This window comes from Ascidia mentula, chromosome 8 (assembly GCF_947561715.1).
Source record: "Ascidia mentula chromosome 8, kaAscMent1.1, whole genome shotgun sequence".
Classification (NCBI taxonomy): domain Eukaryota; kingdom Metazoa; phylum Chordata; class Ascidiacea; order Phlebobranchia; family Ascidiidae; genus Ascidia; species Ascidia mentula.
Window position 1 is genome coordinate 7,233,428 of NC_138573.1, and position 15,373 is coordinate 7,248,800.

At 38.6% G+C, this 15,373-nt stretch overlaps 2 protein-coding genes across 3 annotated transcripts; one reads left to right on the forward strand and one right to left on the reverse strand.

Annotated features, from left to right (window-relative positions):
• Window positions 1–1,023: 1,023 nt before the first annotated feature.
• On the forward strand, window positions 1,024–4,268 carry LOC145912604 (T-complex protein 1 subunit eta-like). Its single transcript, XM_083000136.1, has 15 exons — window positions 1,024–1,166; window positions 1,282–1,435; window positions 1,495–1,601; window positions 1,672–1,761; window positions 1,989–2,077; window positions 2,143–2,314; window positions 2,369–2,533; window positions 2,693–2,770; window positions 2,840–2,950; window positions 3,020–3,250; window positions 3,416–3,532; window positions 3,597–3,700; window positions 3,762–3,837; window positions 3,901–4,069; window positions 4,132–4,268. Exons 1-14 carry the CDS (start codon window positions 1,164–1,166, stop codon window positions 4,033–4,035), a joined length of 1,632 nt encoding a protein of 543 aa, XP_082856262.1. The 5' UTR covers window positions 1,024–1,163; the 3' UTR covers window positions 4,036–4,069; window positions 4,132–4,268.
• A 35-nt stretch (window positions 4,269–4,303) lies between these two features.
• Window positions 4,304–15,005, reverse strand: LOC145910411 (uncharacterized). Of its 2 annotated transcripts, none has more exons than XM_082997530.1 (23): window positions 14,797–15,005; window positions 14,624–14,742; window positions 14,053–14,164; window positions 13,675–13,817; window positions 13,489–13,613; window positions 13,157–13,238; window positions 12,967–13,099; window positions 12,721–12,824; window positions 12,399–12,478; window positions 11,819–11,963; window positions 11,541–11,747; window positions 11,036–11,215; window positions 9,804–9,911; window positions 9,124–9,414; window positions 8,682–8,874; window positions 8,116–8,196; window positions 7,916–8,053; window positions 7,280–7,618; window positions 6,751–7,041; window positions 6,187–6,434; window positions 5,993–6,110; window positions 5,531–5,663; window positions 4,304–5,168 (listed from the first exon to the last, which is right to left on the reverse strand). In XM_082997530.1, exons 1-23 carry the CDS (start codon window positions 14,894–14,896, stop codon window positions 5,048–5,050), a joined length of 3,591 nt encoding a protein of 1,196 aa, XP_082853656.1. In that variant the 5' UTR covers window positions 14,897–15,005; the 3' UTR covers window positions 4,304–5,047. The 2 variants fall into 2 exon arrangements, with proteins under 2 accessions (XP_082853656.1, XP_082853655.1); XM_082997529.1 differs by having other exon boundaries at window positions 5,531–5,690.
• Between the last annotated feature and the right edge of the window lie 368 nt (window positions 15,006–15,373).

Below are 15,373 nucleotides of genomic sequence, written 5' to 3' on the forward strand. Positions count from 1 at the left end.
TTTGGGAGTTAGATTGGAAAGTAGGGATGTGCCGGGTCGATGTAAACAACAATAAATAGCCTACTTTTTATTTTCGTTGGAATTTAAACACAAAAATGAGATTACACGAAGCAAATATGCTACTAGTGCACTTTTATTACACACAAATAAACGACATATTGGAATTATGATGTCGCTGCAGCGGAGATCGCTGACATTCGGTTTTGGTCAAATCGGAACCTTTTCTGTGTTGGCAATTTGTCACATCCCGAATTTCCACCGGATAGGACAACATGGGTAAAAAGTTGTCGTACCATTCTTAATGCCCTGGACCAAAAGAACATGAGTCTAAAACACATTGTATCAACACCAGCATACAAGATTTGTCTGTATCTGCTGCACATACCGTAAAACAACAAAACATGCTACCGCAAAAGCTTTTCCTACTTATAAAGATGTATTTTTAAATCATAAACACAAGAACTTTATTTTGTATTCCACTACTTTCCTTAGCTTTAAAATCGTTATTTCAAATGAAGTATTAACCGGCCTTTTTATTATAAACTTTTTAGTTTCCCATTGGACACCGTGTTTGATTCCTTGCGTTTTAACACTATTTTTTCTTGTGGTTGCCAAAACGGCAGTTCTTGCATCTGCCTTGCAAGAAAATAAAAATTTTCTTCAAATACTTTGGTCATATAAAGTTCTTATTACAACCTTTTTAGCAATCAATCAGCAAGAGTCAGCAAAATCCTCTGCGATCAAATGTGTCCCTATTTTCTTAAGTTTCTGGTTAGTAGTAGAAAACGTAAACTCCCTTCGAAAACAATTTGAATAAATCAGAGCATTTGATGCGTTCCCACCTCAAACGCCATGTTTATAACACTATCGAGGGTAGAGGGTGTATTATTTAAAATTAAAAATTAATATTAGCTAAAAAGTGAGAATCTGTGGTGTTAAACATTGTGTAGTGAATTATTTTCAGTGATTTGCGCTTGTTGCCAAACAAAAAACTTCTCTTCAACCATTGTGAAACCAACATTCGCGGAGGCATGGGGCAAATTTGATTGACGTAACCAACGGTTCCCCGAACAAATTCAAGAAGCTTCTAGATCGCATGTCAGGTTGTCATCGAAGAAATTCTAAAGTTTCAATCAACTGGTTTGAAAATAACAGCAAAAAGCATGGTGAGTTGGCAATTATCGGAGATTAACGTAATGAAGATAACAAACTGGCAAAACAAGTTGTGCTTTTTTACAATATGCTTCTATCTTTGTTTTCTATAATAATTTTTTTTCACAGCAACCCCCAATCATTCTCCTCAAGGAGGGAACTGACTCTTCCCAGGGAATTCCGCAGCTTGTTAGCAACATCAATGCTTGTCAGGTTGTTGCTGAAGCCATTAGGACAACTTTAGGTCCTCGTGGAATGGACAAACTTATTGTTGATGATCGGGGTTTGTACACCTTGTTTTTTGATATTTGTTTGAAAAAACTATGTCACATATGTTGTTAGGCAAGGCTACAATCTCAAATGATGGAGCAACCATTCTAAAGCTATTGGATGTTGTACATCCAGCTGCAAAGACCCTGGTAGACATTTCCAAGTCTCAAGACTCTGAGGTATAAATCCATTTTCTCTGCGATGTGAGGGTCACAATAGGAAACAAAAAGTTATTTTAAAATTTATCAGGTTGGAGATGGAACAACATCAGTAACTTTACTTGGGGCTGAATTTCTAAAGCAAGCAAAGTCTTATGTTGAGGATGGGGTTCACCCACAGGTAATTATAACTACTGTATGACACAATGCAATTCTCAATATAGCTGACGCTTTTGCCAAAATTAACATTGAGTTTATTCAACCAATGTTTCTGCCATATCTCCAAAATTCATCAGGCTGATTTATTTTGCCAGAAAGTCAGCTGTATTGAAAATGTAAATTATTTTTCATTCTTTGCAACACATGATTAGCTGACAAAATGCATTTATTCCTTGCTTTTTTATGCAGATTATTGTCCGGGCATACAGACGAGCAACTCAGCTTGCAATTGACAAGATCAAGGAGATTCAGGTGGAAATTAAAAAAGATGACCCCCAGTAAGCCAGGAACAAACAAGGCTTGGAAGTATGCAGAAATTGATCAAACTATCATTTTTTTGCAGAGAACAGAGAAGCTTGCTGGAAAAATGTGCTGCCACTGCACTAAGCTCCAAACTTATTGCATCCTACAAAGATATGTTTGCTCCAATGGTTGTTGATGCTGTTCAGCTACTCGATGACCTTTTGCCTCTTAATATGATTGGCATCAAGAAGATTTCTGGTGGAGCGCTAGAGGTTTGATGCAGAATAAGTATAATAATAACAGATGGTAAAACCTCGTTGCTTTAGGAGTCCAAGCTTGTAGCTGGTGTTGCTTTTAAAAAGACATTTTCCTATGCTGGGTTCGAGATGCAAAGAAAGAAATACCTTAATCCTAAAATAGCCTTGCTCAATGTGGAACTGGAGTTGAAATCAGAAAAAGAGAATGCAGAAGTCAGAGTCAACAATGTACAGGCAAGTTGAAAAACACCCTAAAACCCTTATGTGTTGCTGTATTGTCCTATTGCTGTTTATGAATTTTGTCACTGGAAATTGTATTAGCATTAAGGCCATACCCCTGACAAAGCATATTTGCTTCTTTATCTGTGTGAACACAGAATATTTGTGTTACAGGACTACCAAGAAATTGTTGATGCTGAATGGCAAATTCTCTATGACAAGATGAACCTAATCAAAGACAGTGGTGCCAATGTATGTATTTTAGTTTTTGAAGCAACTAACCATGAGATATCAATATTACGTTTTTTTTCTGTATTGCAGGTTGTTCTTAGCAAACTGCCTATTGGAGATGTTGCTACACAGTTTTTTGCCGACCATGACATGTTCTGTGCTGGAAGAGTAACTGAAGAGGACTTAAAACGAACCATGAAGGTAATTTTTTGGCCTAAAACACACTTTTCATCAACAAAGCCAGGTAATAAAATGGTATGACATTTTTAGGCTTGTGGTGGCAGCATTCAAACTAGTGTACAGCAACTCACTGATGATGTTCTGGGAACTTGTGAAGAGTTTGAGGAGGAGCAGGTTGGTGGTGAGCGATTCAACTTCTTCCGTGGATGCCCTCAAGCCAAAACATGCACAATTCTCTTGCGTGGGGGTGCAGAACAGTTTATGGAAGAAACTGAAAGATCTTTACATGATGCCATTATGATAGTGAGAAGGGCAATCAAGGCAAGCATTTTTTAATGTCTCAGTTAATCATAGAGCTTACCTAGAATTTTTACGTTGATAATTATGCCAGAAAAGCCAAGCGTGGTAAATGGGATGATTAGCCCCCTTAAAAAATGCTGAAGTTATACCAATTAGCATAACACACTGTTTTCTTGTTATCTGCAGAATGACGCTGTGGTGGCTGGCGGTGGTGCGATCGAAATGGAAATTAGTAAAGCTCTCCGAAACTACGCCAGAACTATTCGTGGAAAACAACAGTCCCTTATATCGGCCTACGGCAAGGTAATAGCGTTTTAGTAATGATTTTATTGTCTCAGTCTAACCCGGACCCTTACGTCGCTTGTAGGCACTGGAAGTTATCGCCCGCCAGCTATGTGAAAATGCTGGTTTCGATTCAACGAACATCCTGAACAAGTTACGTCAAGTTCACTCCAAAGACGATGGAAAGTGGTAAGTTTGGTCTGAAGAAACACACAAAATTATTCCTTCATAAAATGGTATGTTTGTGAAGGTACGGTGTCGACATTAACAATGAGGATATTGCCGACAATTTCGTTGCTTGTGTTTGGGAGCCGTCAGTTGTCAAGGTATGTGGGTTGCAGTGTTCAATCGAGTCGTACCTGTTGTGATCATCGCATATATTACTTTAGATAAACGCGCTTACGGCTGCATCTGAAGCTGCTTGTCTCATTCTTTCGGTTGACGAAACAGTGAAAAACCCAAGATCGGGACAGGGCGAAGGTCAAATGCCCGGTGCTGGTCGTGGCCGCGGCAGACCCAGATAAATGACGTCACACTTACACCTTTTCGATGTTCCAAGTACGTGAAGCATATCATGTGTGTTTATGAAATTGGTTGTACTAACTTTACTTTTACTTAAGATTTGGTCGCGTTGAGTCTCATTCGAAGCCAGCATTTTGAGCTGCAAATGTGTCCTAAAGTTGTTTGGCTGTGTTTGTTACTTATACAAGAAATTGCATTGATGTTTCGTCGTATTTCAATAAACCTTGTAACCTTTCTTGTGCACAACTTCAGTCCGATTGAAAATGCCCACGTTTAATATTAAGCTGTTAGATGCTCTTCAACCAGTATAGAACGTACAGCAAAATGAAAATTACTAAGGGAAAGCGGCTATTCGCCATACTTCTGCTGGCATCAAACTGGGAAAATTACAATACATGGCTAAATGACAGTAAGTAGTATTTGAAGAGAAGGACAAAGACACGCATAACAATAAGATGTGCATTGCTCGGGCACAAATGGAGCAAACGATCTGATACGTTCGTGTGAATTGAAGAGGAGGAATGAAAGCTTACTGAGTACGGCAATCTGGTTTGAGCACGTGGACATGATAACGGTTGAAATATGACACTGCGCGTTGCGGTGAGATATAAGTCGAAAGTACGGATCCACGCAGTTTAGGAAGGCGATAACAGAAAAAGTTTACCTAGCGCGAGGGAACAACGTAACTGGTAGGAACAAGCGAATGTGATCATTAAATGATGCAAGGAAGTTCGAAACAAACGCGTCTGTGCACAAGGCATGGTTAACACTGACTTCATCCAAGCATTGGTGATGCGATATAAACATCAAGGTTCAATTCGTAAACGCAAGCGGATTGACTCACAATGACACGAGTAGCAACTGTGGTTGGTGTAGAATAGTGGTAATATAATTGATGATAAATAACCACCCGCGCGCCCGTCTTTCGGCTATAAGAAGCAGCGACGATCGACAAGGAAAAAATCAAGTTTTTAGATATATGAAGTAACGCGACGCGTTGAAACGAAGGTAGCATCAGTTCACAGCCACCTTCTTGTCGATGCGGGGCGACGTTGCGCTTGGTGCGAACGGCGCAAGGCCGAAAAGGTCTGTCGAAGCATCCGCCTTTTGAGGCATCACACCTTCGCTGTGATTTCTGTAAAGATATGGATTTGGGCTTAATAGGAAATCGTTTTATATTGCGCCATAAGTTTCGGTTGCGTATATTGACCCTGAAGGTTAGTATTTGCTTTCGTTATGTGAAACGTCATAATTTCTGTTTTCCGGGAAGGAATGACTATGCTTTGAATATGAAAGCTAAAGCGAATAAGCTGTTAATCATCTTAAGTTAAGTAGACGTTTCGAACACGAACCGCGTTCATCATGCTGTTAGGCGAAAATAAGGCTTCCAGACTTTAACCTTGAAAATACACGTTTACATAAATAGAATTTCATGATACGGGTTTTTTTTTCAAAACACTACAACCTAACAAAAAATAAAGAGTTACTATTGCTTACCCGGACTGATTTCGTAATGCTTGTTTGCTTTTGTGCATTGCTTTAACTTTCGACCTGCGCGATCCACCGCCGCTGCTGCTGTTGCTACTGCTGCGTGATGATCGCCTTTGTCTTGTCCGCCGTGATTTCGGACCTAAATTTTCGTTGTTGTCGTGGGAACCTTGACGTCACATTTTTGACACATTTACTATCAACAGTGAAAGGCAAGACAAGCTTCATATTGATTTTTAATTTTAGAGCAAATACATCCTGGTGAAAGTTGTTGTATAACAGTCGAAACGTGGAGAGAAATAAATATTATTGCCCGAAGGGATTTCTGAATTATCGACACATCTATTTTACTATTTTTAAATAAACTGTTTGCATTGAATTTTAAGCATAATGGCGAAAAAGTTTAATCCGACAGAATTCCTGTCGTGAGGAAAACAACGAAATTTCTCTCCCTGGAATTCCCACACTTACTTTTTGCGACCCGGACGTTGCGAACGCCTCCCTCGTTACTCACTTTCACCTGGTGATATCTCACCGCCGCCTTGCGATTCAACCTCGAGTCAGAGCGGTTCACTACCCCCTTGTGCGGCTGCGATTTTCAAAAATCGAGATCAAAAATTCCGCGTCATTGTAACACACCCAATATTATCTAAAACGATACGCACCATAAAGGGGGAAGCACCGAACAGATCTTTGCTTCTTTCTTTGCTTGAGTCCTCGACCGTCACCGTCGTCTCGCTGAAGTTCTGACTGTCGGTGAGGGGAGCCACAAAGGGAGCGGAGTCGAAGGGGTCGTGAGGCGGAGAATTCGTTTCGTGGCTGGGTTCGGGGATGGCAGCTGCGAAGGGCGTACAACCGAACAGATCGGGAGCTGCCTCTTGACGACCATCGGCGGCGGGCTTCACTACACCGGCTGTCAAGAAGTGTTTTATGTGAGTGTTTGTTTGACAAACCAAAGTGTGGAAAGGTTCATAGGGAGGGTAAAGTAAACTGTAAGCAATGCTGGTACAAAGTTCAAAATGGAAGTGCACCTCAGGTATATTCTGTCGGTTTCAGGCAAAACAGGAGGTTTATAATAAAGCACTATGGATGGAAGTAATTCTTTCCCTGTAATACACTTAGTTATAGGTTTTCATTTTTTGAAGCAATTAAGTCCTCATATCCCCCAGTTGTCAATTAAGCCAAAAAAGCAGTTGTGCGGTTTGATATCAACTATTTGTCCAACTCACCGGATGCGAAAGGGGCGTTTGCGAAGACATCGGAACCGGACGACACTGACCGCTCGTGCTTTGACGACTCACTCTCAGGAACGTTAAGTTGCTGCGTAAAAGGTGTCGCTCCGAACATGTCAGTCATATTGCTGTCCACCTCTGCTGCTCTCCGATGGTCTTCTTCCTCGGATTCAAGTAATCCTCTCTCGTGGGTTCCATCATCTTTTCCCTCTTCCTCGTCTGAGGAAGTGAAGTCAGGATCAGAAGAGACTCTGTCCTCATCTTCTGCCATTTGGATCTCGTCCCTTTCTGTGACGTTAATTTGGATCATAAGGAACCGCAAATTTTACTTAAAACCGGACTGAACACATGTAATAATTTGAAATAAAGATGACACGAAAAAGGGGACACGGAATAACTGAACCATGATAAAACAACCTTAAAAAACACTGTTCCTAGAAAGCATTTTTACACAACGGTATTTAGCTGACAATTCATATTGACATTCCTAGCGACGAAAATGCAACATTTTGAGCAAAAACTTCACCTTCCATGGTTGGATCCAAGGTTGAATATCCGATCACTCCAAACACCCGGAGACCTTGTGAAGACACAGAGGATGCCACTTGCGTTGGCTGAGAAGTCGTCTGACCACCACTACCCTCATCATACATCCTACTCTCCCCAACTGCTTCAGTTGTTTGGTAGGAAAAGATGCCAGTTTGTGCTGTGCCTGGGGTGGGTTCTTGGTTATAAGCGAGGGCTGAGGGGAAGACGCCAGTGTTGTCACCACCAGCGTCGCACGGCAAGTTTTTTGAGGCCGTGAAGTCGGTATGGATGGAGGCACCTTCAATGTTGATGATGTTGTTGTTGTTCTCTCCGTCTTCTGTGTAATATATACAGGAATGGTTAAACTGGCTACAAAGACTTGTACTGAACTTAGTGTTTTTGATTGACAAACATGTTTCAAAAGATGCCTTTAATTAATTAAAATTTATTACAATTCATAGATTGGGTCTTAAGTTTCAGGACTAACATTTCAAAAATTGAACGCAACCCTTTCAAATTCATTTCAATATTTAGAACAATTGATATTTTTAATATACTGTTGAAAATCAAAATTTTTATGTGCCACATTTGATTTGGATTTCTGTAGCATAGTGAACACATAGTGCATTAATACCTGTATTGGGATTCCTGCTTGTCAAAAATTCATCAAACTCTCTGTCAGTAATGCTATCCTGAGTCATTTCACCAAAGTTGTCACCTTCGAAAGGGTTCCAAACTTCCAGGTCAGGCGTTAAACTATTGCTGCTTGAACCTGGCAATAAACACAAAAATGTTTGATATTTATTAGTATTCCATGCATTCACACTAATTTACTTTTATGGATGTCAGTTGTTTGCAGGTTCTGGTTCGGCATCATGTTGGCCTTGTTTCTCCGTTTTAACGATGCGGTCATGCCTAGTTGTATGAAATAATGCATAGTGGTAAGTACATGGTGATTTAGTCAAGCATGACAATTTCTTTATTCAGCTGCAGATAGGGCTACACTGTTTTGACCTAATCAGTCTCATTAGTGCAGCTTTGCTGACTAAGAAAGATTATGCCAACTAAATGCAGAGACTTCCACTTTGTGGTGACAATACAGTTAGGTCTTTGGCTCACCAAAAGCATTATTGGCTCCACTGCTTTTGCATATTAATTTGTGTTTGAAACACAAACATTACTTTCGAACTCCGAAAGTTTTTTACAGTTAAAGTGTACTGATAAGGGAAGGAATTGCGCAAAAAAAGTTAACATTTAATTCATCAAAAAGGTCATTTCAAATTAGCTTGCTACCTTGTCTTTAATTCATTTAATACAAACTAGAACATAACAGACTCATTAAGACACTTAATTACATGCATCAGTAATAGTGAGCAGACAGTATAAGTAGGTATGATTACTTGTGACATCACTCTGGGCCCTTCTGTGCGTGCGGTGGGAACTCTCGGGCACCTCAGCTTGCTGTTGTTCTGGGGATATTGACAAACTGCCACCGAGGGTAACAGGTAGTACCCGTATACGGTTGTGTAATCCTTTTTTATTGGAAGTGGCTTGGTTTTCATCTTTGTGAACTGGTGCATGACTGCCACCAACCTAAACATAATACAACTTTAAAACAGACTATACAATTTCCTAGTTCATGCATAAACAAGTTATTGTAATTTTTTTTTTAGATTTAATTTCAGTGGCATTTACAATACCTAGTAGTAAAGGGCAAACAAACAACTTTATTAACAAAAAACTAAAGTCGTTTACTAGTCAGTCTCTTACAAAAGCAGGGCACCAGCAAACATTATAGGTATGGCCCAGAGACGGACACAGTGAATTGAACAAATTGAATACCTGGGAAGCGTTTCTAACTTCCAACTGCGCCTTCTGTTGTGCTTGAATCTGTTGCTGGAGAATGTATTGCTGTTGTAACTGCTGCTGTTGCTGCAACTGTTGTTGTTCAAGCTGCTGTTGCTGTACAGCCTGTTGCATCTGTTGCTGCTGTTGCTGCATTTGCCTCTGTTGTTGTAATTGCTGTTGTTGTTGCAACTGTTGTTGTATCTGTTGTTGCTTCATTTGTTGTTGCTGGTGAAGTTGTTGGGCATTGGCAACATGCATTTGGTTGGTTGCTTGTTGGACAAGTGCCTAAAAGCACAAAAGAAAATTAAAACTTTAGCATGCAGCGATTTGAAAAAAAAATTGGAAACAAATAGATTATAAATGTTGTAACAGGCCCTGCTATAATATTGGAAAAGAGATTTTCTATATTGAACAAAATATAAGGTTACTTGTGGTAGTAACTTCGTAGCAACTACAGACCAAGAAAGCATATTGCACAATTCATTTTGTCACAATAAGCTTCGCAGTTTGTTTCCTGTTTGAACAGGAAAACCCAAGCACACAGCTCAACTCAAACCAATCACATTGCACATGCATCAAATTACTGTGCTGAGAGTTTTACTTGCACACTTAACACTTGTCTTTATCTTCTGAGATCTTCGACAGACATGGCATTATTCAGTTGGGTAACTAACCTGTTTAATCTGGGCTAATGCTTGTTGGATTTGCTGAAACTTTGCTTTAACTTGTGGCAGCGTTTGGGCGATGCCTGATCCCTCCTGTTGCAACTGAAGCAGCTTTGGCTGAATAACAATTAAACTTAATATAACATGCATATTTGTAAAAGAAATACAATATAAATATGTTACATATAAGTGAAGCAACAAGTTTACGAGGTAAATACTGTAAATGTGACAAATATGCATAAGTTATTTAAAAAAAACTACAGACATACAGTATAGCTGTGCAAACTAAACAGTTCAACATAAAAGTGACATGTTGGTTAGGCAGAAGTAATATGGGCACTTTAATGTTAAGAAACATGTATTAAGCTGTAGTTGCTTATTCTGGCATAAATCTGAACAGGATATTGTGCAAGTGCAACTATCAGTACTAAATTTGAATAATAATTAGAATAAACACACACTGTGTCATTGTGCTGGAAATGGGTATGACTAATTTGTTTGTGTCACATGTTGGAAGATTGGATTTATTTCTGATGCAACCACTGCAGTAACAAGCAGGATGATTAGAGTGCTGGAAACCAAATATGCCCATTCATGTCATTGCGACTTTAAGGTTAATGGGGTTAATGTATCAAACATGCAATTGGATATTTTCATGTTGTCTTGAAGCTTGACCGAATTAAAAATAAGTGGAAAGGGGCGAAATAAGACAGTGTCATGATAGGGTAGCTGCTTTAAAGGGTACCGATGTCATGTAAAGGCATTAGGAGGTGAAAAAGGGAGTAATAGAAAAATTAATTCTGGCTTGGGCCTCTGTACTATATTAAAAATGTTGCACAATACACAAAAAAATGCGTCCACTACTTTTGTACTGTCATTGTGATGGAAAGCAGAAAAACACAAAGCATCACCACATATAATTGGTTTGCACAAAGCAAACACAACAAAAGTGAGTATGTAACAACAGTTTAATGAACCATGGAGTTTGGTAAACACTGGACTGTCTTTTGTTTATTCTTATCCATATTGGTTAGAGTGTGGACTGTCAACATACATGTCTTGGCCACTTTCACCTTTCTATTTGTGTAGATAAGCACATCAGAACTTCCCTGTTATTTAGTTCCAATTCTTTTTACCAATATACATAATATGATATCAGTCAAATCGAATTCTTGGGTGCTATGTGACTGCAACCATTGTGTGCACTAAATGGAATGCAAAATAAGCACTAAATGACTCACCTGAATAAGATGCATCAGCGCTGGTTGCTGGGATGCTTGTTGTTTCAAAGTGTTCATCTGTTGCTCAATAGCAAGTAGCTGTTGTTGCATGGGTATTATCTGCTGGTGCAGCATTCTTTGCCCTTCCTCTGCCAACTGTGTCTGCTGTAGAACCAACTTTGGGTCAATACCAGTACCTCCCTGCAACACGTAAGAATACTGATTAGGACAGTAACTACAAGTTAAAAAAACATTTGCTTTAATTATGTTTGCTATCATTATAAAAACTTCTTTTTGAATTTATTATTAAATGATGCTAAAAATAATGCATTATGTTTCTCAAGTATTGTTTAGTCACATGATTTCTAATAAGAACTACAATATAACAAAAATAACAATTAATGTGGAAAATTTTCTTTAAAAAAACTCATTTGGTTCCCATGGCATTGTGCAATATGTATTTATCTTCAGCAATATGAATAGCTACCACAAGACAATGCAACACAGTGACCAATTCAGTGCTCACCATGGGGTGCTGAGCAGAAGAATGATGGATTTGCTGAGGTTGCATTTGTCCAGATGAGGTTTGAGTGGCAGCCTGTGGTTGGGAATTGGGAGAAATAACAACTGTTGGTTGTGATGGCATCACGGAAGCATTGGGGTGTACACAGAGTGGTGTAGTCAGTGGTGGTTGCTGCCTTGCCTCAGTTGAAACAGTAACGGGCTTCGAAACCTACACCACAGTGGAATAACAATCAATTCCATAAATGTATGAAAATGCTATGTTTGCTGGCTTGTACAAACCTGGGCTGTGGATGCAATGTGCTGGGAGCGTGGTCTTGCTGTAGGTTGTGGCAACGACAGCTTTCCCTGTGGTCGCTTTCTTGGAGTGATACTGGTTTCAGTTGGACCATCATTGTTTGGCAAACCTAGCTTGCTACGAAGGTCCCTATTAAATCATAAGTCAATTTCATGACTAACAATTCTTTCTTATAGTAATAATTGAACTTAGTCTTTACCTTGTTTAAGATACAAAAATGTTTTTAAAGTTTAAAATGTATTTACTGCATTGATTTCCAATTGTGCACGCTTTAACAAGAGAAAATTATGTCAAAAAGTTCAAGGAAGCTGTGAGTGGTTTCACTACTATATATTAGCAGGACATCCTCAAAGTTATGTCAGCACAAATTAAGTCATTAAACTACAAACAGGAAGTAAGGCTATGTACAAATGCCAATCAAAAGCCACCATTTGCCTGTGTTCAACTTGTTGGGCGACTGGTGATTTCATTAGTTTGTCGATTTACAAAGGATGCTGTGGAGTTCCAAGTTGCTCATAAGTTTCCTAGTGGTATCAAGCAAAAGGAAATGATTTACTGCTTTACCTCTGCTTTGCAGCTTCTTTCATTTCCTCTGCCTGGCTTCGGGTCAGTGGGCATGCAAGTTTTTGAGGAATGGTGACTTTCTGCAAGGCGATACAACAAAAATTTCTAACATAAAAGGAACGCATAATAAACCTACATGACATTTTCTGATGCAAACAAACACTGCTATTTAAGTGGAAAGGCTGAAATTGCCTTTGTGTTGATAGGGGATTAGTGAGGTGTCCTCCTGATTAACATTTATTATAAGCCTTCAGCCTCACCACAGGTCACAGAGAGTTTGCAAAGATAAAGTAGCAGAAGCTGTTTACTACAACTTCCTTACCTTCGTGTTTAGCACAGGATTGCGCAGTTTGCATGCTTGAAACGCAAAGTGTGCAACTTGGTGAATATCTGGTCTGATGTCAGGATTTGGTTCAAGCATGTAACCTAAAGAAAATGTGTGAATTATCATTAAATAATCAAAACAACTTATACCCCTGTAGTCATGATTCGTTGAAAGCTTAGAAATGTTTTACTTTGTTGAAACATTGTTGTGATAAGGAGTTTAGTTTCAAAACACATGACTTACGAATTAAACAGTGCACCTCCTTTGAGTATTTTGAATCATCGGGTATTGTAAATTCCCCGCTTTGAATGGCAAGAGTACTTTCCCCAAATGGCAGCTCAAAGAAACACAATTTGTACAGTAGACATCCGAGGGCCTATTGTAACAGCAGTAATAATAATGATTGCATAAACTTTAATTTTAGAAAGCTTACCCATATATCGGCTGGTGTACCAATCTCCTTGCCCATAAACAGATCAACCATTTCTGGAGATCGGTATGACAATGTTGTATATCTTAAAAAATGTACAAGTTAACAGGTGAGGTTAAATGTTCAATAAAATTATATCAGTCAAGTGAAGCATATAATGAGCTTGTTTTTGTATGAGCTTTGTAACTGAAGCGTAAAAATGAGTTCACAATGGAATAATTTCAAAGTGGGCATATTTTCCCAATCGGGACTGTATAAAAGTCTGGGCTTTAAAACAGATGAACAACAATAAAGCAAATAAGTTTTCAGTTTGATGAAAAATTATATTATCTTACTTAGCTATATCATCTTCAATTCTCTGTCTTGACCCTTGGTCTTTTGGGCTCATAACTTCTGTGGTGGCACTTCCAAAATCACACAACACATAATTGCCAGAGTCTTGCAAGAGTACGTTTTCAACCTGACACAATGCAAAAATGTCAAAATCAGGATTACGGTGAACTGCACAAAATAAACATTACTTTGAGGTCCCGATGTGTGACAGGGGGATTTGAATGATGCAATGAGGCAACTGCCTCCACAACGTCACAGAATATTTTCAGAACCTCACTTTGGGAAAATCCAGACCCCAAACGATTGTTCATCAACTGCACAATGTGACCACCTGTAAAAACAAGTGTTTCATACTCTGGTATAATACTCCCACATCCAAGCAGTGGCACATATCAATATATTTAAAAACAAAACAAAAAGTATTAAGTCATATGTACAAATAACTATCAGTCAAACATGTTTATGGCGGTTTCAAACAAAGTTTAACCATAATATGCTATTATTCATATTGAAAAATGTTTACTATCCACTCCACTTGATGTAGACTACATTTATAAGAAACAAACCTCTACAATATTCCATCACAATAAGTACTTCATATATTTCCAAGTTGTTTGGTGAAGAATTAATGCTTGCATCAAGCAATCGCACAATATTCTTTTTTCCATAGTGTTCCCTCTAAAATAAAAATTATACAAGATGTGGACTTTGATAGGGAGTACATGGTCTCCAATAACAACTGGTCAAATATTTACACATCAAACAGGATTTTGACAATGATTCGAGGCACTAACACTTCTCGAAGTTATTTTATTATGGTACAACATGTCTTGTAAAATCCAACAAAAAACACATTTTGGTCTATACAGGCTAAATTATATGTAAAATGTGTCTGCTTTATCTACTTTAGTCAATTTTTTGTTTATCTGTACAAAGCAACAAGAATAACGAGCCAGATTGATAACATGATTTCATGAACCCACTTTCGCAAAACTTTGTTTGTAATTGCTGAAACAATTTAGCCAAAACTTTGATAAAACAAAAATGATCGTTGGTCCATGCATTGTCATTGCCAATTAACAGTCACCGAAAACTTTCCAATCTGGTATATATATATACATAATAATCTCCTCATACCATTATGTCAATTTCTCTTTGGCAAACTTGTAGGTCAGCTCTGTTGTTTACAAACATTCGCTTCAACGCCACTCTCTGGCCATTGTTAAGCTTGCCCAAAAACACCATGGAAAATCCACCTGCAAACATTGCATTTCATTAAGAGGCAGGGATGAATCTTTTAATCTATTTACCTTCAGCAAGTACATCCTCAACAGTTACATGACATCTACTGACTTTCAAAACTTTTCCAACAAATTCACTTCCTGGTGTTTGTGCGAAGAACTTCTTCATATTGATGATAAATGATTCAGTCCAGGTGATATTTGTGAAACCATCAAGCCCTCCTTGCGCAAAACAAGTCAAAAGTTCCAGTAAACCTAATTGTAGTCCCTTTTTGTTTTCTCTTCAAAAGCAATGATTGTTTTTGATATGTTTAAACAACCACAAAAACACTATTTTGACTGTAAGCATTTCAGAGCCCCTTAAAAACGCACCTCTATGTTATCCAACGCCAATCCTGCTGTTTTAATCAGAAAGTGCACTGTATTCTTATTGAAATTAACACAAAAAACGGGGTGTTTTGTACTAGGTGAAAACTTAATACATTTAATTACCAAACAAACTTGCCCAATCAAAAGCTTATGCTAGCAACACTTGTGACGCTGCTGGTCTTAACACGGACGTACGTGTTTCGCTGTTTGTTACTTTACTGCTTTAACGACTTTATAACGTCACATGCGTTGTGACGTCATGCCGGTAACACTGTGT

Excerpts from the sequence above, each read along its gene's own strand:
- LOC145912604 (XM_083000136.1), top strand. Across the intron at positions 1,762-1,988 it reads AGGATGGGGTTCACCCACAG|ATTATTGTCCGGGCATACAG; the intron begins GTAATTATAACT and ends TTTTTTATGCAG. Across the intron at positions 3,701-3,761 it reads TCCAAAGACGATGGAAAGTG|GTACGGTGTCGACATTAACA; the intron begins GTAAGTTTGGTC and ends ATGTTTGTGAAG.
- LOC145910411 (XM_082997529.1), bottom strand. The coding sequence starts at position 14,896 with ATGAAGAAGTTCTTCGCACAAACACCAGGAAGTGAATTTGTTGGAAAA. Across the intron at positions 11,216-11,540 it reads CTTCTGCTCAGCACCCCATG|GGAGGTACTGGTATTGACCC; the intron begins GTGAGCACTGAA and ends TACGTGTTGCAG. Across the intron at positions 8,054-8,115 it reads AACAACTGACATCCATAAAA|GTTCAAGCAGCAATAGTTTA; the intron begins GTAAATTAGTGT and ends GTTTATTGCCAG.